The sequence below is a fragment of the Chrysochloris asiatica genome, unplaced genomic scaffold, assembly GCF_000296735.1.
Source record: "Chrysochloris asiatica unplaced genomic scaffold, ChrAsi1.0 scaffold00018, whole genome shotgun sequence".
NCBI lineage: Eukaryota > Metazoa > Chordata > Mammalia > Afrosoricida > Chrysochloridae > Chrysochloris > Chrysochloris asiatica.
Genome location: NW_006408536.1, coordinates 3,958,425 through 3,984,371, shown reverse-complemented (window position 1 = coordinate 3,984,371; position 25,947 = coordinate 3,958,425). Strand labels below are relative to the sequence as shown.

At 45.0% G+C, this 25,947-nt stretch overlaps 2 protein-coding genes and 1 pseudogene across 2 annotated transcripts; all 3 read left to right on the top strand.

Moving 5' to 3' along the window:
• Positions 1–4,137: 4,137 nt before the first annotated feature.
• Positions 4,138–5,127, top strand: LOC102832434 (melanoma-associated antigen B10-like). The gene has a single exon (XM_006835658.1). The coding sequence runs from the start codon at positions 4,138–4,140 to the stop codon at positions 5,125–5,127; it is 990 nt and encodes a 329-aa protein (XP_006835721.1).
• Positions 5,128–5,715: 588 nt separating this feature from the next.
• LOC102832051 lies at positions 5,716–14,216 on the top strand (annotated as a pseudogene).
• A 9,838-nt stretch (positions 14,217–24,054) lies between these two features.
• On the top strand, positions 24,055–25,056 carry LOC102831670 (melanoma-associated antigen B10-like). The gene has a single exon (XM_006835657.1). The coding sequence runs from the start codon at positions 24,055–24,057 to the stop codon at positions 25,054–25,056; it is 1,002 nt and encodes a 333-aa protein (XP_006835720.1).
• The last annotated feature ends 891 nt before the right edge of the window (positions 25,057–25,947 follow it).

Here is a 25,947-nt window from a genome sequence, read left to right as displayed (position 1 = left end):
GCCACACCACTACTCATATATATGTGTGTGGCATTATAGGATAAACACTGGACTACGAATGCAAACTTGGCAGTTCAAAGCCATAAGCCACTCCATGGAAACCGTATATAGGGTCACTGTGAGTCAGAACTGACTCATGGCATTTATCAGCAAATATATGTGTATCTTGTATTCCTGTTACCCCCAAATTCTAATAACACTGATAAATTAACGCATAGTGTTAAGGAGCTGCCAACTCCAGAACAGAAAGGGCTGGCTCTTACTCCCAGGCACCCTTTCCCATCACCCTCTTGATGACTGAGAGTGGGTGAGGCAATTGTAGGACTTCAATGTCAATTAGTTGCCCATGCCAAAACAGAGGGTGACCTTGAATGTTGCCTTAACCCTACTACCAACCCAGGGAAGTCCCCAGCACGGATAGCTGGAAGTGACTTCTACTAACTTATGTCTCTGACGTCAAGGAGTAGTGATGCATTGGTCTGAACAGTTCTCTATCGGGTCTCCAAATGGAGATGTTGCAAGTCCTGCCTGCAATTAAAGGAAAGACCCTGCGTGAGAGCCACAGAACCCCACCACTGCTGAAACCCTGGGAAGCCCCGGACAGGAATCGCCGGGTATTGTTGTTGTTGTTAAGTGCCGTCGAGTCGGTTCCGACCCATAGCGACCTTGTACAGGGTTTCCAAGGCTGTAAATCCTTACGGGAGCAGAAAGCCTCATCTTTCTCCCGCGGATCAGCTGGCAGTTTCGAACTGCTGACCTTAAGGTTCGCAGCCCGTTTCGTAACCACTACGCTACCTCTGGGGATTCTAGAAGTAATAGCATTAGACCACGTGTCCATCTTACTCTAGGTCTGTCCACCAATGAGAGGAGCCCAAGTGGGGTTTGCGGGAACCATCTATTCCAAAAGCGGGGGTGGTACAAAGCTCCACCCTTGCTATCTGGCCTTGGACACCCCAGAAGGGAGGGAACGGATGTGACGTACCCACATTTCCGCTTCTGCCGTCGTGGGCAACAGGCGTTCTTGGCGTGAGGTGAAGGTGCCGGCTCACTAGGCCTTTCAAGGCAGTAAGTCCGACTTGTCTGTGGGATGTGAGGGTACCGGGGGTGCAGCCGATAGGGGCCCAGCAGAGGCCAGGGCCGGCAGTCAGCCGTAGCGGGGCGGGGGGGAGGGGGGGTTGCCTAATTCAGAGGTGTTAGCTTTCGGACTTTGTCGGCGGCGAAGCGGTAAACTCACTATTTGAGGACTTGGGGAGGTTAGCTCTTTGGCCCAGGATGTGTATCTCAGACCAGTAGAGGTCGGCGTCCCCACCTTAACAGAAATAACAGTGAGGTCTGGGGACCCACCCACCCAAAAGAGGCTGAGTCCGGTCCAGGACGACGGGCAGCCAATAAATATGGCACCTGCTGACTACCCCCCCCCCGCCACCCCGTGCCTCGGAAAAATAATGTCTGGGGGCGGCAGGGAGGGGTTAGGACCACAGGGGAAAGAGCTAGGCACTCTTAAGGGGCATGGTAAGGATTATGAATATGATTTGATGGCTCGCACGCCTTAGAAATAAATAAGGGAAGACGCGGAGTCCTACCCATGCTATCAGCCCTGGGAGACCCCAGGAAGGGATTGCTTCATTTGTGGGCGGTTTTGTTTTGCTTAATGTGATGCGCTTTAAATCTCCCGGAGGGGACAACTTTAAACCAGTGTGCCCACCTCATTAGTGCACCAGCAGAAAGAGTCCCTGGAACTAACAGAAAACTAAAGCAAGCTCCTGAGTGAGATCTGAGGGGCCCACCCGCTCCAGAGCATAGGAAGCTACCCAGAGTTCTAGCCAAGCTCGTAGCCCGGGGACCATGGGGAGTGCTCCAAGGCGGAGGCACACACATTCCTGGTCTGAGAGGTGTATTCGAATCATTAGAGCATGGGTGGGAATAAATAATAAAGGTGAAAAAAAAAAGGGGTGGGAACCTTTATTCTGCCAAAATTCATAACATCATTTGCCCTTAGCCCTGGGGGACCATGAGGAGTGCTCCAAGGCTGAGTGAGGCACACACATTCTTGGTCTGAGAGGTGTATTCGAATCATTAGAGCATGGGTGGGAATAAATAATAAAGGTGAATAAAAAAAAAAGGGGGTGGTGGTGGGAACCTTTATTCTGCCAAAATTGATAACATCATTTGTAGGCCATACAAAATTATCAACTGAAATATTAGCCTGCTATTATTTGTGGTACTGCGGGATAATGCGCTGGATCACAATCTCACTTTGAACTCAAGGTCGGTGGTTCAACCCCACCAGCCACTCTTTAGAAACCCTGTACAGGGTCACTGTGGGTCAGAACTGACTTGACAGCACTTAACAGCAATGACATGTTTGCCCCAACTTTTAATTAACTCACCCCAATGTGATGGCTGGAACTGAGTCTGCCTTGGCAGGGCCGCACAAATGATTTCACCGCCCTTATACTTGGAAACCCTATACAGAGTTGCTATGGGTGGGAATTGACTCTACAACACGTAACAACAACAACAACATACTGCTCTTGGGCCAGAGGCCTCCCTCCCACACCCACCCCCACCCGCATTAGAGGTAGGAATTACAGGACCCTTCCAGTAGTTCATGAAAGGACTCTGAGTGAGGACTTGAGTACCACCCACACCAAAATGAAGACAAGTTCACAAAATTGAGCACTACTCTTGTTGTCAGACTTGAGAGACCCTGGGAAGATCTCTCAGCCAGAGTTCCCTTTGATTGCCACCTTGGGTATATCAGGGAGATGACAGCTTTTGTGTGATAGGTATAGTCCCCAGTCCACAGGGGGGAGGCGGGGGAGGGTTGCACAAAGAACCCGAGAACAGAGAGGACTATACACCCAAGAACAGAGGGGACCCCACATAGCCCTGTCCTTTCTCTCAGCTTTGGAAGACCCTGGTCAGGGCTATCAAACTGAGACACTCCTTCATTTCATGGGAGAAGACTCAGTCAAACAAGGTGAAGTCAAGTGCAAGAATCTGAGAACTGAAGGAACCTCTTAGCCTGAGAGGAGAAGGCTGCCATAGAAATAACATGTGCTGCTCTACTGTTAATCCTGGGAGATGCTGGGCAAGCGTGGCAGGATGAGATGGTTACTCACTCCAAGTCAGGGTGTCAGATAGGTGAAAAACCTTGGTCTAAAGTTGCTATGAGTTAGAGCTGGCTTAATGGCAACTAACACCAGTAAGGGCAGCCACCTTGGATCCTGGACTTTACCCCTCTGCTAATTTGATACCTCTAGCGGGAGAAAGATGAGGCTTTCTACTCCCGTAAAGATTTACACCCTCGGAAACCCTGTACAGGGTCGCTATGGGTCAGAGCTGACTCGACAGCACTTAACAACAACAACAACAACCCTCAGAGCAAGGGGCTCACATCCCTGAGGTCCTGGAGGGAGGAAGTTAGGGAGGCCTCAGTCCCTATCAGGAGCCAAGGTGGCAACCTTGGGATGGACTCATAATTCTGATTACCCCAGGACATACAGGTTCTCAATAAAGGTCTACCACTGTTGTCATCCCTGGGTGTCTCTGGGCAGATGTGATCAAAGAAAGTGCTCCTTCACTCAAGCTCCACACTCTCTGGAAAAGACTTTGGTATGTGGGGTCAACATCAAAGCATCATAGCAGAGAGTTCCTGGGTCCTGCCACAAGTCAAGAAGTAAGTACTGAATTTAAACAGAGAAACATTTCCTGCTTCTAGAACAGAGGGTGCTCCAAAGAGCCTGGAGCTATCATTCCTAGCTGTCAGCCCCAGTAACCCCTAAACTGGATTGGCAGATAGACATACTATAATGACTTCCACTAGGTTCTCAGGGAACAGGCTGATTAAAAAACAGGAGTATTGTGGTTTCAAAGAGCAGAGGTTGTATCTCCTCCTTGTTGTTAAGTGCCGTCAAGTCGGCTCTGGCTCATAGTGACCTTGTCTAGGGTTTCCAAGGAGTAGCTGGTCATTTTGAACTTCCAACCTTGCGGCTCAAATTGACCTTTCAGTCCAGTGCATTGACCCACAGTACCACACCAGGACTGCCATCTTCAAGGTATGCAAACCATGTCATCTCTTTACTAGGCACTTGCATCCCCTGCCTTCCTGCTTCTGTCCTTGACCAGATCATCATGCCTCGGGGTCAGAAGAGTAAGCTCCGGGCCAGAGAAAAACGCCGTCAGGCTCGAGAAGATAATCAAGCTATGGAGAATGTTCTTGACACTGCAGCAGATGGAGAGGAGTCCACCTCTTCCTTCTCTCCTCATTCCGAAGATCCGACAGCCAGTCCTCCTCAGGACTCTCAAAGTGTTCCATGTACCAGCACTTCTGAAGCTGCTGATGAAGGTGCCAGCTACCAAGGGAAGGAGAGTCCCAGCTCTAGGAAGGGCAACTCCATCATTGAGCGCTGGCAAAAAGGTCCTCTCAGCAAGAAGGTGGTTGTATTGGTGCATTATCTGCTGTACAAGTATCAAGTGAAAGAGCCTGTGACAAAGGCTGAAATATTGAGAAATATTATTCAAATGTATAAGAATCAATTCCCTGAGATTCTTAGGAAAGCCTCTGAGCACTTGGAGTTGATCTTTGGCCTTGATGTGAAGGAAGTGGATCCCATCCGCCACACTTATGTCCTTGTCAACAAATTGGAATCGAGCTACAGTGGGAAGATAAGTGATGACATAGGCGTGCCCAAGACAGGTATCCTGATGACTGTTCTTGGTGTGATTTTCTCGAATGACAACTGCGCCAAGGAGGAGCAAGTCTGGGAAGTGCTGAATATGATGGGGCTGTATGCTGGCAGGAAGCACTTCATCTTTGGGGAACCCAAGAAGCTCCTCACCATCGATTTAGTGAAGCAGAAGTATCTGGAGTACCGCCAGGTGCCCAACAGTGATCCTCCATGCTATGAGTTCCTGTGGGGGTCACAAGCCTATGCTGAAACCAGCAAGATGAAAGTCCTGGAGTTTTTGGCCAAGATCCATGATTCCGACCCCAGTGCCTTCCCCCGTTGTCTTGAAGAGGCTGTGAAGGAAGAAGAAGAGAGAGCTCAAGCCAGAGCTCAAGCCAGGGCTCGTAATACCTCCGCAGCCAGTACATGTTCCAAGGCTCCATCCAGCTTTTGAAGAAGATTCTTCACATTGAGCTTTAAGAGGGCAGTCGTGTTATAGTAGAGAGCCAGGTTGCTGCTAGCGGCAGTAAAGTGTTTATCGTCTTTGTGTTTCTGTTCTGTAAGATAACATAAATTTTTTCCAAATCTTTTTCCTTTTAATAGAATGTTTATTAAACCTTCTCTCTGAGTCTAAGATAAAGAGTAAAAGTAGACACATCCTTATTGTTGTTTATGAGTTTTAAAATTAAGTGTTGTACTATTTTGTAAAACCAACAAAAATGTTCCACTTTATTTAGTCACTTGAAACAAGCTAGCAGCAGCAGAAACAGCATTTCCTGTAAATGTGAAAAAATTCAACAGTAAAAGAGTTGAGTTCAAGAAATAGAGATAAACAATGTAAGATGATAAATACATCCATGGTCTTAACGCTTTGAGTGTGTTTTTATGTTAAGTTAAAAGATATATGCCTGAATTTGCTTGGCTTGTTCAAGAATGTTGAAGACTTATATCCTAATAAATTAGATTTCTACATGCGGGCTCATTTATTTCTTTAACATTAATTGACCATCTGCTCCTTGGAAGCAGAAATTATCTAACGAAGATGGTGAATTTAAGACCCATGGAAAACTACAGAGAAGGTGTGAGGACATGGCAGGCCCAGGTAAGAGCAGTCACATTGAAATGCTCCCAGACAAGGCATATGGGGGCCTTGAGAAACTGCAAGTCCCTCAATGTAAATTGTGTTTAACTTAAATTGGTTAATGGGTCTGAAGAGGTTGTAAGAGTGGTGAGTAGGACCATGCCCTCATATGGCAAGTCTCAGAGCTGACAGACTAAAGCCTCGCAAACAGACCGGGAATATTTAGCAGTTACTTACTTTGGGAATATGGAAAACTAGAGAGATTTCTCTACCTGGGGCAAGAATGAATGAAAGGTATCTTGAGCTATTAATTGAATACAATGCACAAACTGTGTGCTTCATACACGTCATCTCCAGGGAGATTCTAAGAAATCGAGGTTGGTCACTTGACTTCAGATGCTGAGAAGCCACTGGACTGGTAATCTTTGCTCTGGCCTGGGAGAAACAGAGCCCACTCCATTAAAATGGCATTGATTTTAGGGCATCTTGATTATAATTTAGCCAACTCTAAGTAAGGATTAAGGAGCTCTGGTAGCGTAGTGGTTATGAATTGGGCTGAGACCCGCAAGGTCAGCAGTTCAAACTACCAGCTGCTCTGCGGGAGAAAGATGAGGCAATCTGCTCCTGTAAAGATTTACAGCCTCGGAAGCCCTGTTCAGGGTCGCTATGGGTTGAAACCGACTCGACGGCACTTAACAACAACAACAATAAGTAAGGATTATTTTTTGATGAGGGTGAAATAAATGTATGTAAGGTGGTTTAGGTGGAAAGGAAATAGAGTGGGAAGAGGGTAGTCCTTGACCCAAATCCTAAGAGCTTTGTGGTGCCTTTTGCTTGGGAAGACTCCCTCATGCTTTCAGTAAGGAGATATCCTCAAAAAGTTATTTAGCAAATAATTTCATTTTCTAAGCAGCATTTTGGCTGATTTCTTATGCCATGTCTAGACTACTGCATATTATTCTCAGCTATCTCTTTGGGGGCGGGGGGGGGGAGAAGGGATGCCAGAGCAATTTGGTAGGTCAACATCACTTAACAACAACAATGGGTCAAAATTGTAGTAGTATAACTGTCAGTTATTTGGTAGGCGCTGTGCCAGGTCCTTTATATAACACACATTCCAACAGTCATACTTAACAATGTATACATGAGGCACTGGGCAAAGTGACTTTCAAGCCCATTTGACAGATGAAGAAACTGAGGCTCATAGAGCTTTGAAATTTTCCTAAGATCACATGGATCATAAGTGACAAGGTTGTGACTCATCCTCAGCTCTGGATTTGTCTGAAGTCCACATGCATATCTATTCCTTTTAGCCTGAGGAAGACTTTTGGCCTCTTAATTTCTGTTTTTACTCCCCCTAAGGACTCTCATGCAAAAAAAACAACTGATCCTGTGACCAGTATCTTTTATATGCAAAAAGTAAACACAATGAAGAAGGGTCAAAATGAGAAGCAACCACAATTGGGGGATTTTCTGTGGACTTCATTTGCTTAGTATCTTACCCATATCCCCAGGATCCTAGAGAGCTGACCCTGCACTTGTCCACATTACAATGCTAGTGCCTTGGGCCTCGAGCCTCATCTGTCCAAGTCTGCATCCTGACCTCCGTCACCAGCACTCTCCACTGCCTCCTCTTCTGGAGGCTGCACCTGCTCCCAGTGGAACAGACAGCCCAGAATCACCTGCTCATCCCTTGACATAGATTATCCAACTCCCTACATCCTTACCCTGCCTTGTCCTGTCCTTCACCTTGTAACCCTTCTGATAGCAATAGCCCCTTGCATGTAATAGTTACACCTTTTCAGTGAAATTTAGGCACCCACTTATCCCTCCTGAGTGCCTCCACCACACTCCGTATTTTTCCCCCTAAATTGGCTGGCAAGTAATTTCTGATTTGGTATAGAATCTTCTGCTCTTGAGATATAACTATGACATTAGAGAAAATGTTTTTGAAGCAGATGAGGCTAGAAAGATTTTAATCTGGTGAATTTTTGAAACTAGCCACTGAATTGGACATGTAACTTAGCTAAGTGGCCAAAAACCAAAGTCTTTCTCATGCACAGTAGATGAAGGAGGCCCCCCGGGAATCACTATGTAGCAATCTTATATATCCTCTATTCCTATGTACACTGGAGTCCTCCTAGAAAGTATAGTTTTCTATTGGTATTTTAATTGCCACAAATTTAGTAGTTTAAAGTAACACCCATTTCAGTATGCAAGAAATCCTAGTTGGCTCTACTGGTTTTTCTTTTCTTGATTTCAAAGGCCCAATCAAGCTGTGGCCAGCTGGACTCATATCCAGAAGCTCTGGGAAGGAAGACTCTCTTTCCAAGCTCATTCAGGTTGCTCCTGGAGTTTAATTTCTGGGAAACCCCCTTCCTTAGACTCCTTGCTGACTCACCTGGAGCCTCCATGGTCCCTAGAAACCTCTCTCCAGTCCTTTCACATGGGGTTGAGTCAGCAATAGTACTTGAATCCTTCTCACTCTTGAAACTCGAACTTCCCCCTCTACTGCATCTCCATACTGCCCCTGCCTGAGAAATTTCTCCATGTTTAAGAGATCACATGATAGAAGGAGCCTATCTGGATCATCTAGTAGAAAACTTCTGTTTTGAACCCTGGTATGATGCTGTAGGAATCCTGGTGTGGCGCTGTGGACTAATGCCTCAGACTGCAAAGTCGTCGGTGGTTCAAGCTCATCAGCTGCTCCTTGGAAACCCATTATAGGGTTGCTATGGGTCAGAATCGACTCTACGGCACTTAACAACAACAACAAATGGTGCTGTAGGATAAGCACTGCACTGGTAGCCACAAGGTCAGCAATTTAAACATATCACCTCAGAAACCTTACACAGGGTCAAAACTGACTTGATGGCACCTAACAATTCCTGTTTTAAGCTAGCTTTCTCTAACCTTACTTATAGCTGCAAACTCCCTTTGGCCAGGTAATATAATATACTCACAGATTCCAGGAGTAAGGGCATACACACCTTCATAGAACAATTACTCTGCCAACCACAGAGGTAAAAGTTTCTACAGTAGACATGCTAGCACTGGACCATGACCGAGATCCAGAAGCACCAGGAACACATTCTGCGCTTCGCCTCATGGGCCCTGTGGAATTACAACACAGCCCTGTTGCTCTCCAAGAAGCTGATCTATTTCCAGATGCACCAGGCTCTCAAGGTGATCGTGGACCCTGTGGAGCCACAAGTCGAGATGAAGTTCCAGTGGGACCTCAATGCCTGGACCAAGAGTGCTGAGGCCTTCAGCAAGATTGTGGCAGAGCGCTCAGGTACCCACTCCACGGACTCCGCAACTATGGCCCCGCCTCGGGCCCCTGGCCCACTAAACAAACAGGGCTCCGCTAGCGGCCAGCCCATGGACGTGCAGAAAGGCTATGGCTTCGGGTCAGATGACCCCTACTCGAGTGTAGAGCCTCATGTGTCTGGTGTGAAACGGTCCCGCTCAGGTGAGGGTGAGGTGAGCGGCCTCCTGCGCAAGGTGCCTCGCGTGAGCCTTGAATGCCTGGACCTGGATCTCACAGCCAACAGCCAGCCTCCCGTGTTCAAGGTGTTCTCCGGCAGCACCACAGAGGACTATAATCTCATCGTCATTGAACGTGATGGTGCTGCTACGGCTGCTGACCAGCCTGGGACTGCACCCCCGGGGGCCCCTGGAGCCCCACCCCTGCCCAGCCTGGCCATTGTCAAGGAGGAAGAGGCAGAGGCGGCCATTGGAGCCCCACCTGCTGCCACTGAAGGCCCGGAGACCAAGCCTGTGCTGATGGCCCTGACAGAGGGTTCTGGTGTGGAGGGCCCCCGCCTGTACTCACCCAGTGGCAGCACCAGTTCGGGCCTGGAAGTAGTGGCTCCTGAGGGTGCTTCAGCCCCAACTGGTGGCCCAGGCGCCCTGGACGACAGTGCCACTATCTGCCGTGTTGCCAGAAGCCAGGAGACGTGGTTATGTGTAACCAGTGAGAGTTCTGCTTCCACTTTGATTGCCATCTGCCAGCTCTGCAGGATGTTCCAGGGGAAGAGTGGAGCTGCTAACTCAGCCATGTGCTCCCTGACCTAAAGGAGGAGGATGGGAGCGTCAATCTGGATGGGGCCGATACCACTGGAGTGGTGGCCAAGCTTTCGTCAGTCAACCAGCAGAAGTGTGAGCGTGTCCTACTGGCCCTGTTCTGCCATGAGCCGTGCCGTCCTCTGCACCAGTTGGCCACAGACTCCACCTTCTCTGGACCAGCCTGATGGTACCCTGGACCAGACGCTGATCCATGCTCTCCTCCAAGAGAAGCTGTCACCACCCTATAGCTCCCCGGAGGAGTTTGCCCAGGACGTAGGCCGCATGTTTAAACACTTCAATAAGCCGACAGAGGACAAGCCGGATGTGCAGTCAGTCCATCATCGGCCTTCAGCGCTTTTTCTTTCTTCCTTTTCTTTTTTTTAAAACATGTTAAAATACTACATTTGACAAACGAGATATATCAAAATGTTAATACTACTGTTAAGTGCCATCGAATTGGTTCTGACTCAACCCTGTATAGGGTTTCTGAACTTACAATTTAAATCGACCTTGTGGCCCAGTACTGAATTCTTGGTACTTCATTATGACCTTTTTTAAAAAATGTTTTATTGTGAATTTAAAACTGAATGTTTTAAAATTGGGAAAGGTATGCGACAAAGTTGTGTTCTTTCACCATACTTACTTAACCTGTATGCTGAGCAAATAATACCAGAAGCTGGGTTCTATGAAGGAAAACATGGCATCAGGATTGGAGGAAGACTCATTAACAACCTGAGATATGCAGATGATACAACCTTGCTTGCTGAAAGTGAAGAGGACTTGAAACATTTACTGATGAAGATCAAAGAACACAGCCTTCGGTATGGGTTGCATCTCAATGTCAGAAAAAGAAAAATCCTCACCACTGGACCAATAAACAACATTCTTATCAACGGAGAAAAGATTGAAGTTGTCAAGGACTTCATTCTTCTTGGATCAACTGTCAACACTCATGGAAACAGCAGTCAAGAGATCAGACGACGTATTGCATTGGGAAAATCTGCTGCACAGGAACTTTTTAAAATGTTGAAGAGCAGAGATGTCAGCTTAAGGACTAAGATGCACCTGACCCAAGCCATGGTATTTTCAATAACCTCATATTCTTGTGAAAGCTGGACAGTGAATAAGGAAGACCGTAGAAGAATTGATGCCTTTGAGTTGTGGTGTTGGAGGAGAATACTAAAAGTGCCATGGACTGCCAAAAGAACCAATAGATCTATTTTGGAAGAAGTACAGCCAGAGTGCTCCTTGGAGGCCAGGATGGCTAAGCTTCATCTCTCGTACTTTGGACATATTGTCAGGAGAGAACAGTCGCTGGAGAAGGATGTCAAGCTGGGTAAGATGGAGGGGTCAGAGAAAAAGAGGAAGACCCCCAGCGAGATGGATCAGCCAGGTGGCATCACTGATGGTGTCAAGTGTGACAGCGGTAGTGAGGTTGGCCCAGGATCGGACATTGTTTTGTTCTGCTGTGCATGGGGTCGCTATGAGTCGGTTCTGACTCGATGGCACCTGACAACAATTGTGAATTATGTGATAATTACATGGGAGAACATCAGTTTTACATTCACCCTATCGTATATCGTTTCATTTCCGTAGTTACAATCCCCTCCATGCATCATCAACCAACCAAAGGGTATATACACTACAAGCCTGCCCCCCGGGTCGTCAGAACACAGCCCCTCTCCCTCTCTGTGTCTCAAGTCCCCAACTGCTCCATCTCTCCACATCATCGTCTCTGCCTCCATCTCAGGCATCACTGCTTCTCTGGGTAGAGTCATGTTCTCCACTCTTCTCCCTTGATGGTCCTAGGGACCTCCACTCCTAGACTGAAAAGCTAATCACTCCCCCAAACCTCCCCCCTTGCTACAAAATGTCTACTTTTACATTTCTAACTCTCACAATCAGTCCAGATTAAAATTGTACACAATTTCATTTCATTTCATCAGCCCCGCCTAGACAGATTGGATACTACTCAGTGGAGAGTCTACCTTCCTTCATGCCGTCTGGATCTAGGTTCCCTCTTGAAAGCTTGTAAGCCAGTCACTTTTTGCCTTTGTAGGCCCCCCATTTTGGGTAGCTAATGTCCAAGTTGCCCATTCCTGTCTACTCTGTGTATGGAGGGGATGGGAATGATCCTTGCTGTAAAGATTTTTCCCTCTTTTGAGCTACTGCATAGGTGTAGGTCAAGTTCATCAAATTGTATCAGATTACTCTTTTTTTCCTCTTCTTTCTTCTTCTGGTTGAGCTCTGATCATCCAGTCTTTGAAGCCAGATGAAGTGGGCATTATCTGCAAGTGTGGGTGTTCTTGTGCATATGCCCTCTCTTCTTATCAGCTGGATGTTTCACTCTCCACTCTAGTCGCCTGTGGCTATGTCACTGACTCTGGGCGCAAGAGTCCCCAGGTCTTTCCACACTGCTGGCCAACCAGGTCTCCACCCGGGTTTACAGGAGTCTATTGAATGTTGTAGGGCTTAGCTTGCAGCTTCATTGCTATTTTTCCCTCACTTTCCCTTATCGGTGACGGACATGGTCACCAATCAGAGTGTGTATTCCCACTGAGTGTTAGTCTTGGAAGGAGGTTTGCACTGAGGGGACCCAACCACTTGCCTTGATGTCTCCTGGGCAAGCAACTTGCTTGTTCTTGTATTAATAGTCGGTCTGCCTATGTTGTTTTGTATTTTTCCTATTGATCTTTCTTTCAAGAAGTATCTTCTGTTCTTCTAGCTGCTCCAGGCTGGTCTGCTCATCCTTTCAAGTGGAAATTTCCCAGCTCTGAAGATCTAGATGTGGTTCAGGCTTCCACCTATAGTCTTATGTAATGCAGAGGCTCCACAGGAAGCCTCCTTCACTGGGCAAGTTGTAGCCCCATATAAGGCATTCCAATCAGTTATAGGCAGAAGACAGACTTACAAGCTTTCTATGGTGATGTTTCTGGCTATTCCTTTCTCTCCCCCTCCAGTGTCTATTTTATAATATAATGCAAGGAAAATCAAGATTCAAAAGACAGCCAAGCATCTTATTCCCCCCTTTTCCCCATTCCAAAGATGTCTCAATCTCTGTATCCCAGAGCCCTGTTGTTCCAATGTTGTTCATACATCATTATTTACCTCTGTCCCACTTAGCCCATACAAACCTACCTAATTGTTCTCCCATCTGCTTTGTTCTTCCATTCCCCTCTCCCTTCTTGTATATTGCTCCCCCTCCCTAGAACCCAAACTATCCTGTGTCTATTCCCTGCCCTATGCTCCACCTTCCCCTCCTTCCCCTGATCCCCCTGCCCACATCTCAGCAACCAGCAAAGAATCCACCCCCCTTTAGTATGGGTTCTTTTTATTAGTCGTTTACAGTAGTGGTCCTATGCAGTATTTCTCCTTTTGTGACTGACTAATTTCACTCAACATAATGTCCTCAAGGTTCATCCATGTTATGCGGTGGCTTCCTTGTTATTTTTCAGGGTAGCATAGTATTTCATTATGTGTATGTGCCACAGTTTGTTTATCTATTCTTCAGTTGATGGGCACTTTGGCTGTCTCCACCTTTTTGCTATTGTAAATAGTGCTGCTATGAACATTGGTGTGTATATATCTTCTTGTGTTGTGGCTCGTTTTTCTTGTGGGTAAATACCAAGTAGAGGAATTGCTGGATCATAAGGTATTTCTATTCCCAACTTTCTGAGGAAGCGCCCTATTGCTTTCCAGACAGGTTGGACCATTTTGCAGTCCCACCAGCAATGCAGGAGTGTCCCAGTCTCTCCACATCCTCGCCAGCATTTATTGTCCTCTACTTTTTTGATCTTTGTTGTTATTGTTGGTGTGAGATGATATCTCATTGTTGTTTAGATTTGCATCTCTCTAATGGCTAGTGATCGAGAATATTTCTTCATATGTTTGTTGGCTGCCTGGATCTCTTCCTTGGTGAAGTGTCTGTTCATGTCCTGTGCCCATTTTTTAATTGGGTTATTCGTGTTTTTCTTGTAGAGGTATTGTAGTTTCCTATGTATTTTAGAAATGAGTCCCTTGTCTGATGTGTCATTGCAAAAGATTTTTTCCCATTCTGTGGGTTCCTTTTTTACTCTTCTGGTGAAGTCTTTTGATGCACATAAGTTTTTAATTTTCAGTAAGTCCCAGTCATCTATTTTGTCTACTTTTGTTTGTGTGGTTTTCAAAATGTTTTGTAGTCTGTGTATTCCCTGAATTAGTGCCCTCACACTTGTCCCTATTTTTTCATTGATGGCCTTCATAAGTCTGGTCAGCGCTTTTTTGAGATGCATATGAATGAAGCTTTTGGGGACACAAAGTTCTCAGCTGTGCTGGTTGAGCTCCCACCGCTGAGCCTGCCCGGTGCTGGCCTGGGGGCCCCGGAGCTGCCCGGAGGGCCCAGTTATGGCCTCTGAGGTTGGCAACCCCATGACCAGCCTGGCCTGGCTCTGCTTTATCCTTTTCCCTTCCTCTCCCCTGCCTCCTGGTGGCCTGGCTCCCACACCCTGGTGGCCCTGCCCCCCAGCCTTTACAGTAGGGTTTTTACTTCTGTGGATTTAACGAAAACTTCACCAGTAACAAAAAAAAAAAAGAAAAGAAAAAAGAAAAGAATCAAGGAAAAAAATAATTCACCATTCTTTCCCTGACTTTTGTGTGTATCTATCCCTGGGGAAAATCAAGGGTTCTCAGTGTGCCCCAGCAGACCTATTCAAGTATTTTCATCAGGTGGTGATAGTAGAGACTCACAAATTATAATGTTGACCATAAATCCAAAGGAAGAAGAAAATTCTTAGTTTATTGAGATTATAGATGTCATTTCAAAGTTCACTGCAGAGAGGCACTATTGAGTGAAGCAAAGTGAACACTCTGTACTGAGATTTACAGGGTCCTTTGGAAAACCCATGTGATCCTGTGTTTGAAAACAACTGTCACATAGTGGCACTAGAAAATGTTAGCATATTGTGAGGAAAATCTGGCCTTTGTTTTGACAAATTGTAATCGTTGCTCTTTATTGAGTACCCACTATGCAATGGCTTATGTGAGAAATTGCAAGCACTCAACCACATCAGGTTGGGTTCATGTGGAAACTATGTTTCAGGCCCACTTGTTATTAGGAAGGGTCATGTTCTACTTTTGCCCCTAAAAGATGAACAGAAGTCACATTTGTCACTTGTAAGCCATGCTACTGCCATGTTTTCTATTCTTTCTAGCAGTGAGCATGTAGAGCCCAGGTTGAGATGTGAAAGAACGTGATGGAAGCAGCCTGGAGCCCTGGATCACTGAACAGCTGAGCAAGAGAGCCCCTGACAGCCTACATTAGGTCCCATGTGCACTAGAAATAAATTTTTGTGTTTATCTAGTCAGATTTCAGGCTTTTCCATGACATCCATTGTTGTTGTTAAGTGCCGTCATGTCGACTCCAACTCATAGCGACCCAGTATAGGGTTTTTGAGGAGCAACTGGTGAGCTTGAACCGCCAACCTTGTGGTTCAAACTGACTTTCAGTCCTGCGCATTAGCCTATAGCACTACACCAGGACTCTGAAGACAATCTTGGGTGTGGTCGGTTTTCATTAGGTGGTGGTACGCCATGGTGTGCATTCGACTCATAGTCGAACTCATAGTACAGGGCTTCCAAGGGAAACCTTTATGGGAACAGAAAGCCTCAGCTTTCTTCTGCAGAACCTCTCGTAGCAGCGCGACTCTTAACCACTACACTACCAGAGCTTTCTTGACATCCATTAGAAGTTCCTTTATCTAATACACAGCTACTGTTTATATTCTGAGGTGTACGTAAATCTTTTAATTTGACAAACTAAAAAATCTTTTCATTTGACAAAGGTCAAACTAAAATGAAACCTACCATTAAGTCAATCCCAACTCATTGTGACCCTGTATAAGGTTTCCGAGACTGTAAATCTTTATGGGAGCAGACAGCCTCATCTTTCTCCTGCGGAGTGCCTGGTGGTTTGAACCACTGACCTTTCAGTTAGAATTCCAATGCCTAACCCACACTGTCACCACGGTTTCTTTTCACAAAGGTAACAGTGCATATGTTCTTGTTGCCAAAGAATTCTAACAATATGGATAAATCACAATTCCATTTCCTTAATCCATTTCTCTAAAATTCAGCTACCTCCTCATAACTAACCACAATAAAAAAAATATTGTGTGCATTATTTTAAAGATTATTCTGGGATTTTTCCAATGAAGTGATGCTTTAAAAATATATTGAACAACAATATACATACTATTCTATCTCTTGTGCTTCTCAATGAATAAATAGAATGCAGGCTTTTTCAATGACAACGCATACCATTCTACTTCAATTTTTAACTGATTCCTAGAATTAAAAAGCATGTTGCGTGTATGCCAAAATTAACTGACCATTTGTGTGAATCATCTATTTCCTACTTGCTCCTATAATTAATAGCTACTTCCTCAAAACTAACCACAATGCAAAACAACAGTGTGTACATTATTTTAAAATGTGTTCTGGGATTGTTTTCTTACGAAGTGGTGCTATAAAAATAAAATCATAAGTCTCTAACATACATGGGTAATGGTGTACATATTGGTCTGTCTCTTGTGACGATTGCTGAACAAAAAGAATGTAGGATCTTTCCGTGATAGCACACGCCAGTCTGCCTCACTTTTTAATTGCTTCCTAGAATTCTAAAGTGCATGCCAAAAATAATGTAATCATTCTCTTGCTGATGTACACATCTATTTCCCACTTGTTGCTATAATTAATAGAACTGAAATCATTGAACGTGAATTCTTAGACAATTGTGCATGTTTGTTTATAAGGAAGACATGTGTTATGTGTTATATGTTAAATGCTGTCAAGTCGGTTCCGACTCATAGTGACCCTGAACAGGGTTTCCGAGGCTGTAAATCTTTACGGGAGCAGAAAGCCTCATCTTTCTCCCATGGAGCAGCTAGTAGGTTTGAACTGCTGACCTTGCAGTTCGCAGCCCAATTCGTAACCACTACACTACCAGAGCTCCTTCATAGCAGCATGCAAATTGGGTTAAAGAAGAAGGAATGCGACAATTGTAAATGTTTATAAAATATTGTTGAAATTCTGTTCTATAAAGCTGTGCCGATTCCATTTTCTCACATATTTGATATATGTTAATAACTTATACTCTCACAGGCATTTGATTACTCAACCTTATAAATTTTGGTCAAAATTTTGGGTGAAAATGTATTGTCTCACTGTGATTTTAGTTTGTATTCTCCTGTCTTCTATTTAGGGTAAGATGAAAATTAGCTTATAAATCCAATATAAATCAGGTTTCTACAATGATATCATGAGTACCAGAATCCCTCTGGGCATGCCTGCTTCAAAAATTTCAAATGTCAGTTGACGTTTGCCTTTATTTAGAGAACCAAGAATTTGGTCAGAATGACCAGGTTCCAGGAAATGAATCCTAGAGAAAGGCATCAGGAGGACGTAGAGGAGAGCATTTTCAGAGTCAATGTAAAGCAAGGCCAGAAAGCCCAGGCCAGACTATCTGTCAGGGCTCTGAACCCACAGTTTAGCAGAGGGTGAAGAGATCAGAAGAGAAGGTGGCAAGTCTTTGGGAGGGTCTTGTACAACCTACATGAACAGGCTTTGAAATTCTCAGATTCATTATCACCAGTCTGATGTAGTATGTTGATCTGAACGGACAGACCAGAGACAGGCTTTATAACTCACCTTACCTTAGAATTCCTCCTACCCACTGTCAGGTAGAATATAACTGACTCCCCTGAGGGATGCTATGAGTAGATTCTGGAAGAGTCTGGTGGTTCCATGAATACTTGCCAGTATACTGGGGATGAAAACTGTATTGATTCGTACCTGAGAGGAAGATGTCTTCCCTGAATACAGTGGCCCGCCTCCACTGAAATTGGAGCTATAATAGTGATGGGAGATTGGTAAGTCTTGATAGTTCAAAACAGGGCAAATAATACTAAGGAGTGGCTGGAGATGTGCAGTTGCAAGGAGTGGGAATTTGGAGTGCAGTTGCAAGGAGTGGGAATTCCCTGAGACTAAGTACTGCAGTGACTCTGCCAATAAACTTATGGAGACCACAGTTGTTAGTGGTTATCAGGGATGGAAGGGAGGAGAAAAGAAGAGTCATTGACTAGGAGGCATTGGGCTTCTATAAAGGCTGATGGATATATGTGGAAATATATAGTAGGGGGAGCTCTGGTAGCAGTGGTTACGATATCGGGCTGCCAACCACAAGGTCCGCAGTTCGAAACTACCAGCTGTCACACGGGAGAAAGATGAGGCTTTCTGCTCCCGTAAAGATGTACAGCCTCGGAAACCCTGTGCAGGTTGCTATGAGTCGGAACCGACTCCACAGCACATAACCACCACCACCACCATAGTGGGATGGTTGCACAACATGATAGACACAATGAATGCCACTGAATTGTACATGTAAACATGTTGAAATGGCATATGCTTTGTTATATATATATATATACTTACTTACCACAGTAAAACAAAAAGTAATCGAAGGTGGACATATCTTGAAAAGTAATTCAGATGAAATCACCACTCAGTCTCTTATGGTTCCCGAGTTCTTTTCACACCAGAGTGTAGGTGTGTCATAGCTGTGTGTTTGCTATGTATACCAGACATTCAGTGGAGTAAGGAGAAAATGTATGATGGAAATATTTACAGGGTGGGTGTTGACTATTGGAGATGGTACAGTCCCTTGTTAAATTGACTGTTGAAGACTAGGATACATGGGTTCTATGGTTTTATTCTAAACTCAACCCAATTTAATGAAAAGTAATGATTCTGTACCAGCTATTGCCAAAGTTATCACATGATCTGTAGTGAATGTAATAAAATGTAAAATTGTGAATTAAGCAAAGTAGACAATCTTGTCAGATTCAGGCCATTAGAGGGAAGGCTCTCTAGGGCCTAATAGAAGTGAAGGTGAAAACTTTGAGTAATGTCTAAGGGGGCTGCCAACCCCAGAACAGAGAGGACGGCACAGATCTACACCACTCTGATTAGCCCTGGGAAGCCCAAGGAAGTGGTATTTGAAGTGGCTTCCACTGTCTTCTGTCACTGGAGTGTCAGGGAAATGAAGACATTGGTCTGAGAGTTATGGTGTCAGGACATCTGAGGGACGATTTCCAAGCCTTGCCTGAAATTAAGATGAAGTCCATGAATGAGGTTTGAGGGGCCCGCCTACTCCAGACTATAGGGTCCCCAGAGATTCTTAGCCCTTTTATCCACTCTGGCAGTCTGACTAGGGATCCTTTGATACCTCACCCTCTGAGCACCCTCTGAACTATCTTTAGGGATGCTCAGTGAGTTGAAGGCATTGGATCACAGCAGTGGAGGGAAAGGTCCCAAACAGTAACATGTTGTTGTTAAGCACTGTGGAGTCGATTTCAACTCATAGTGACCCTGCACAGGATTTCTGAGGCTGTAAATCTTTACGGGAGCAGAAAGCCTCTTCTTTCTCCCGCAGAACAGCTGGAAGTTTCGAACTGCCGACCTTGAGGTTAGCAGCCCGATTCGTAACCACTACACTACCAGAGCTCCTTAAACAGTACATAAGTAAAGCCAGTGGACCCTGGGCAAAGTCTCAAGGAACTATCAACCCAGAACAGATCAGGTGGCAAAGAGCCTGCCCCTGCTGTCAGCACTGAGAGACCCTGGAGGGGCGGGGTTTAGGATGAATGGATGTGATGTACACTGACTTCCGTCAAATGTCTGACAGAATTCTGTGACTTCGAGAGTTCTACTGAGAGAGGAGTTTCAGGTCTTGTTTGAATAGGTAAATCCTTGCGTAATGCCTCCTATATGGAGGGCCCCTCCCCCAGAGTTTAGCGCTGGCTGTACCCTACAGATATGGCCTAAAATAGAACTTCTAAGCGCCCTCTTGAGTTCCCCTGAGGGAACTGAGATGAGGGCATCGGACAAGGGTTTCAGCTTCAGACAAGTATAGGGAGGGGTTCTAGACTACCAAATCAGCCAAAGTGAGAATAGCATGTGAGGTCTGAGGGCACCCCTCCCCTTATAATAGTTGTGAAGTGCAGTCGAGTCGGTTCTGACCCATAGTGACCCTGTGTAGGGTTTCCGAGGAGCAGCTGGTGAGCCTGAACCACCAACTCTGTGGTTCAAAGCGACCTTGCGGTCCAGCGCTTTAACCAGCGATGCCACACGTGGATCCATGGAGACGAGCTGGGCTCGTGGGCCTCAGCCTGATTGTCTTGTCATAGAAGGAGTGGGGTGGGGAGGGGAGGGGCGGGACGGGGACAAGAGGCTGCTGCCTGGAAACCCACCAGGGGTAGAAGGAGTCAGTGGTCCTTAGAGGGAGGAGAGCCAGAGGAGAAGGTACCGATCCTAAGTGAGGTCTAGGGGAAACGCTGATTTGGGAACTGTTGTTGTTAAGTACTGTGGAGTCGGTTCCGACTCTTAGCGACTCTGTACAGGGTTTCCGAGGCTGTAAATCTTTACGGGAGCAGAAAGCCTCCTCTTTCTCCCGCGGAGTGGCTGGTAGTTCCGAACTGCAGACCTTAAGGTTCGCAGCCCGATTCGTAACCACTACGCTACCTGAGCTCCAATATATGAAGCCTAATACAGTCCCACCAAGGAACTCTGGTCGCGTAATGGTTACCAGTCGGGCTGCTAACCTTCAAGGTCAGCAGTTCGAAACTACCAGCCGTTCCGCGGGAGAAAGAGGAGGCTTTCTGCTCCCTTAAAGATTTACAGGGTCGCTATGAGTCGCAATAGACTCTACGCACTTAACAACATGAGTCAGAAACGACTCGACAACACACAACCACCAGTGCCACCACCAACACAGTCCCATGCTCACTGTTCTCTCTGGGAGCCGGTCAGCAAGATTGTGAAGTCTCACTTGTTACGTATGCTTCAGGGATCTTAGAGTTGAGGTCTTAGATCTGAGAGGGGCAGCCTCAGGTTTTTAGTATGAGGGTTACGCTTGCTTCATAAAAAGTATTAGGGAGTTTTCCATCCTCTTCTATGTTCTGGAATAATTTGAGTAGAATTGGTGACAGTTCTTCTCTGAATGTTTGGTAGAATTCACCCGTGAAGCCACCTGGGCCTGGGCTTTTGTTGGTCGGGAGTTTCTTGAAGATCTGGTCAATTTCTTCTTTTGTTATGAGTTTGTTCAGATTTTCTACTTCAGTCTGAGTAAGTTTAGGTAGGTCGTGTTTTTCTAGAAATGTATCCATCTCATCCAAATTTTCGAATTTGGTGGAGTACAGACAGCTCTTCTTAGTATTCTGTTATTATCTTTTTGATTTCGTTTGGTTCTGTTGTGACTTTACCTATGTGGTTTCTAATGCGATTGATTTGTGTCCTCTCCCTCTTTTCTTTAGTTAGTTTTGCCAATGGTTTGTCAATTTTATTAATCCTTTCAAAGAACCAGCTTCTTGTCTTGTTGATTCTTTCTATAGTTTTTCGGTTTTCCATCTCATTTATTTCTGCTCTGATCTTTATTATTTCTCTTCTTTTGGTGACTGTAGGTTCCCTCTGCTGGTCTGCTTCTAGTTGTTGAAGGTGCTGTGTTAATGTGTTGATTTTTGGCTCTTTCCTCTTTTTGGATGTGTACATTTATCGCAATAAATTGACCTCTCAGGACTGCTTTCACCATGTCCCAAAGATTTTGATATGTTGTGTTTTCATTCTCATTTGTTTCTAGGAACTTTGTGAATTCAAGTTTAATTTCTTCTTTTACCCAATCGTTTTTCAGCAGGGTGTTGTTCATTTTCTATGTATTCGACTTTATTGTTTTGGCCTTCTTATTGTTGATTTCTAGTTTTATAGCATTGTGGTCTGAAAAGATGCTCTGTAGAATTTTGATGGTTGTGAATTTATGGAGGCTTGCTTTGTGCCTAACACATGGTCAATTCTGGAAAATGTTCCATGCACACTGGAGAAGAATGTGTATTGTGCCATTGTTGGATAGAATGTTCTGTATATATCTATGAGGTCAAGTTGGTTGATTGCGTTGTTAAGTTCCTCTGTGGCATTGTCGAGTTTCTTTCTGGTTGTTCTATCCCTTTTTGAGAGTGATGTGTTGAAGTCTCCTACTATAATTGTGGATTTATCTATTTCTTTCTCCAATTCCATTAAGGTTTGCTTCATGTATCTTGGTGCTCTTTCGTTGGGAGCATATATATTTATTATGATTATGTCGTCTTGCTCAATTGACCCTTTGATCATGAGATAGTGTCCTTCTTTGTCTCTTATGCAGGTTTCTATCTTAAAGTCTACTTTGTCGGAGATTAGTATCATGACTCCAGCTTTTTTATTGCTGGTGTTGGCTTGGTAAATTTTTTTCCATCCTTTGACTCTTAGTCTGTTTTTGTCTTTGTGTGTAAGGTGTGTCTCTTTCAGGCAGCATATTGATGGCTCTTGTTTTTTTATCCAGTCTGCCACTCTGTCTCTTCACTGGTGCATTCGATCCATTGACATTCAATGTAATTATCGATAAGTATGAGTTGTTTACTGTCATCATGTTACTTTTTTGGTGGTGGTGTTCGTTCTTTTGTTCTGCTTTCCTTCTTGTGTTGGGTTTGTGTTTTTTTAGTTGATTCTGGTTGGTTTCTTCCTAGTTTCTTTGTTCACTTGTTCTGTTTGGGAATTCGTTTTCATGATATGTTGTGGAGTATTAAATTTCTTTGGGATTACCTTGTAGTCTATTAGCTTTTCTCTGCATTTACATCCTCAGGTTTTTAGATGAAGGGGTCCCAACCCTTCCAGCAATCAATATGCAGATCTCAAGTAAGGACTCAGAGAGTACCACACACACAAAGAAAAGGGCAGAGAGTCAGGCCCTGCCCCTGAGGTCAGCCCCAGGATGCCCTGGACTGATCACTTAGTGTGAGTTCCCCCTCAGCACATCAAGGAGATGAGAGCCTTTGTTTGGAGCAGGTCTCTAGACTGCAGAGGGAGGACACTGAAGTCAAGTTGAGGAGTAATTAAGGAGAACCCAAGGTCTGAGAGGACCACCCACCCTAGAACAAATGGAACCTCACAGAGCCCTGTCCTTCCTCAGCTCTAGGATGTCCCATGCAGGGCTGTCAGTTTGAGATACCTCCCCACTTCATGGATAGAGGTGGTTCCTGGAGATGAGGCTTCTGGTCTTAGGAGCCAGATAAGGAGTAGAGAAAGAGGACATGGTAGCCAAGGTGAAAAGACAAGGTAAAGAACCTAAGAATCGAAGGAATCACCCATCCAGAAAGATAGGCTAATATATATATCCTACCTGCCTGACTACAAGTTAGCCTTGGGAAACCGCAGGAGATGCCAGTGTGGCAGGATGAGAAGGCCTTCACTCTGACTTTTGTTTTCAGACAGATGAAAAATCATGGTCTGAGGGCATAGATCTCAGGTCAGAAAAAAGAGGAGTCCCAGCTACTGTTAAGGGTCAAGATAAAGACCCCAAGTGAGGCCTACAGTCATCATATGCCCCAGAATGGGGGTTCCAGAGAACCTTGCCAGTGATTTCAGCCCTGAGAAACCCTGAGATAGACAGTTTAGGCTGAAGTTCCTCAACTTTCTCCTCAAGAGTTTCAGGGACGTCAGGGCATTGCTCCTAGAGAATAGGTCTTATGGCAACAGAAGCAGGAGTCTTAGGTCCTACACAGGAGTCAGAACACTAATTACCCCAGCACAGAGAGGGTCCCCTAGAGGCCCTTCACTGCTGTCATCCTGATGGCTCCAGGCAGGTGTGGTCACATGAGTTGCTTCCTCAATTCCTCCTCCAGGATCTCAGTGAGATAAAATCAGTAGAGCATAGGCATCCCAGGTCCTCCCAGAGTCAAGGTGATGGCCCTGAATGTGAACTGATAGAGACACTTAGCTCCTAGAACTAAAGAGTCCACAGCATCTGAGTCCTGCCAACAGTTGATAATGATGCGTTTGAGTGTGAATGAAGAGTACCCCCATTTCCTGCAATAGAGAGGGTCCTACTATCAGCCCCTGCGGTCACCCCAGTAAGCCACAGGTAGAGCTGACAGGCAACAGCCTAAGGCCCACTCTAGTTCCTTCCATAGAGTCCTCAGTGGACAGGCTAATTAAATAACAGACTCCTAGTGTTTTCTTAGAGCAGTATTCTCAAGGAAACCTGCAGAGGTTTTCTTTATCAAAACCAAGGTGCCCTCTCTCTCTGATGAAGGGCTGCCCACCATATCTTATCCTCTCTCTCCCAGGTGCCCACATCACTTGCCCACCTGTGTTCTGCTCCTGACCAGACTTATCATGCCTCGGGGTCAGAATAGTAAGCTCAGAGCCCGTAAGAAACGCCACCAGGCCCAAGATGTGCCCCTGGATGTAAAGGGTGATGAGGCCAATGCAGCAGTCAAAGAGGAATCTATGTCTTCTTTCACTCCCAGTGTCAAGAATACTCCCCAGAATATGCCAGCTGCTAGGTCATGCAATAATGATGAAGTTGTTCCATCCACAAGAGCCAACGAAGATGCCACGTACCAAGCCAGTCCAAGCTCTAGGCAGGTCCAGCCCACCATCGAGCAGTTGCAGAAAACCATGATAGAAAAGAAGGTGATTGCTTTGGTACATTACTTGCTGTACAAGTATAAAATGAAAGAGCTCATTACAAAGACAGACATCATGAAAACCATAGTCCAAATATATCGGAACCACTACTCTAAGATCCTTCAGAATGCTGCTGACTACCTAGAGCTGGTTTTTGGCCTTGACCTGAAGGAAATGGACCCGAATAGGCACATCTATGTCCTCGTCAACAAATTGGAATTAAGCTATGATGTGAGGATAAGTGATGAAATAGGTGTGCCCAAGACAGGTCTCCTGATGGTTGTCCTTGGTGTGATTTTCACGAAGGGCAAATTCGCCACTGAGAAGCAAGTCTGGGAAGTGCTCAATGTGATAGGATTGTATCCTGGCAAGAATCACTTCATCTTTGGGGAGCCAAAGAAGATCATTACCAGAGATATGGTGAAACAAAAGTATCTGGAGTACCGACAGGTGCCCAACAGTGATCCCCCATCTTATGAGTTTCGGTGGGGTCCCAGAGCCTATGCTGAAACCACGAAGATGAAAGTCCTGGAATTTTTGGCCAAGGTCCATGATACTACCCCTCAAGCTTTCCCTTCCTGGTATGAAGAAGCTTTGAGAGATGAAGAAGAGAGAGCCCACGCCAGAGCTGCAGCAAGAGCTCGAATTAGTGCCGTGGCTGAAGCACGGTCCAGAGCTTTGTCTAAAAGGTCCTCCTGTTCTAAGTGAATCCTAAAGAAGATTCTTCATTTTGCATTTGAAGTTGGCAAGTTTGCAGTCAACAAACTTTTAGGGGTGGGGAGGGGAGGGTTAGTTGGAGTTGGAGACAATAAAGTACTTAGCACGTTTGTCTTTTCTGTGCGGCAGTTTGAATTTTTTGCAAGGGAAGAATGTTATTTGTTTTAATATAAAGTCTAGTTAGCTTTGGAATCTAATCTTATGAATGAAATTGGTCAAATATTTATTGCTGAATACGAGTCTTAAGAGTAATTGTAAAACAAATAAGAAAATAGTCCTTATTTAGTCATTTGGAAATAAGATAATATGGAAAATGCATTTTCTTGGACATGTGAAATAATTCAGCAGAAAAAAAAAAAAGGTGACATCAAGATATAAATGAAAAAAAAAAGATGGTCAATTCTTGGTCTCATTCATCACTTGTATTGTTCTGTAATATTAAAAGATTTATACCAGAATATGCTTAGCATATTCAAGAATATGGAATAATACATCCTAATAAATTATACCACTTGTTCACTGGATCTATTATTCCTCAAACATTAATTGAGCATCTGTTTTATAGAAGGCTCCATGATAGTACTAGAAATGCTAGATGAAACAAGACCCAGGCTCTGTCCATGGAGTTTGAGTCTAGGAGCAGCTATCATATGCGGGAGCTTCAAAAAGTTGGTGGAAAATGGAATAAAAGAATGGAATTTTTCTACGAGCGTTTTAAAGCCCCTTCATGTAAGGAGAAGGGTGAGATAAAGCCTATGACTTAAAAGACAAGTTAAAAGAAGGTATAAGGAGACTTGAGGGGTCAGGTGGAAGTGGCATGAAAATCCATTCTTCTGGTTGATTCCGACTCACACTGCCATGATGTGTTACAGAGTAGAACTC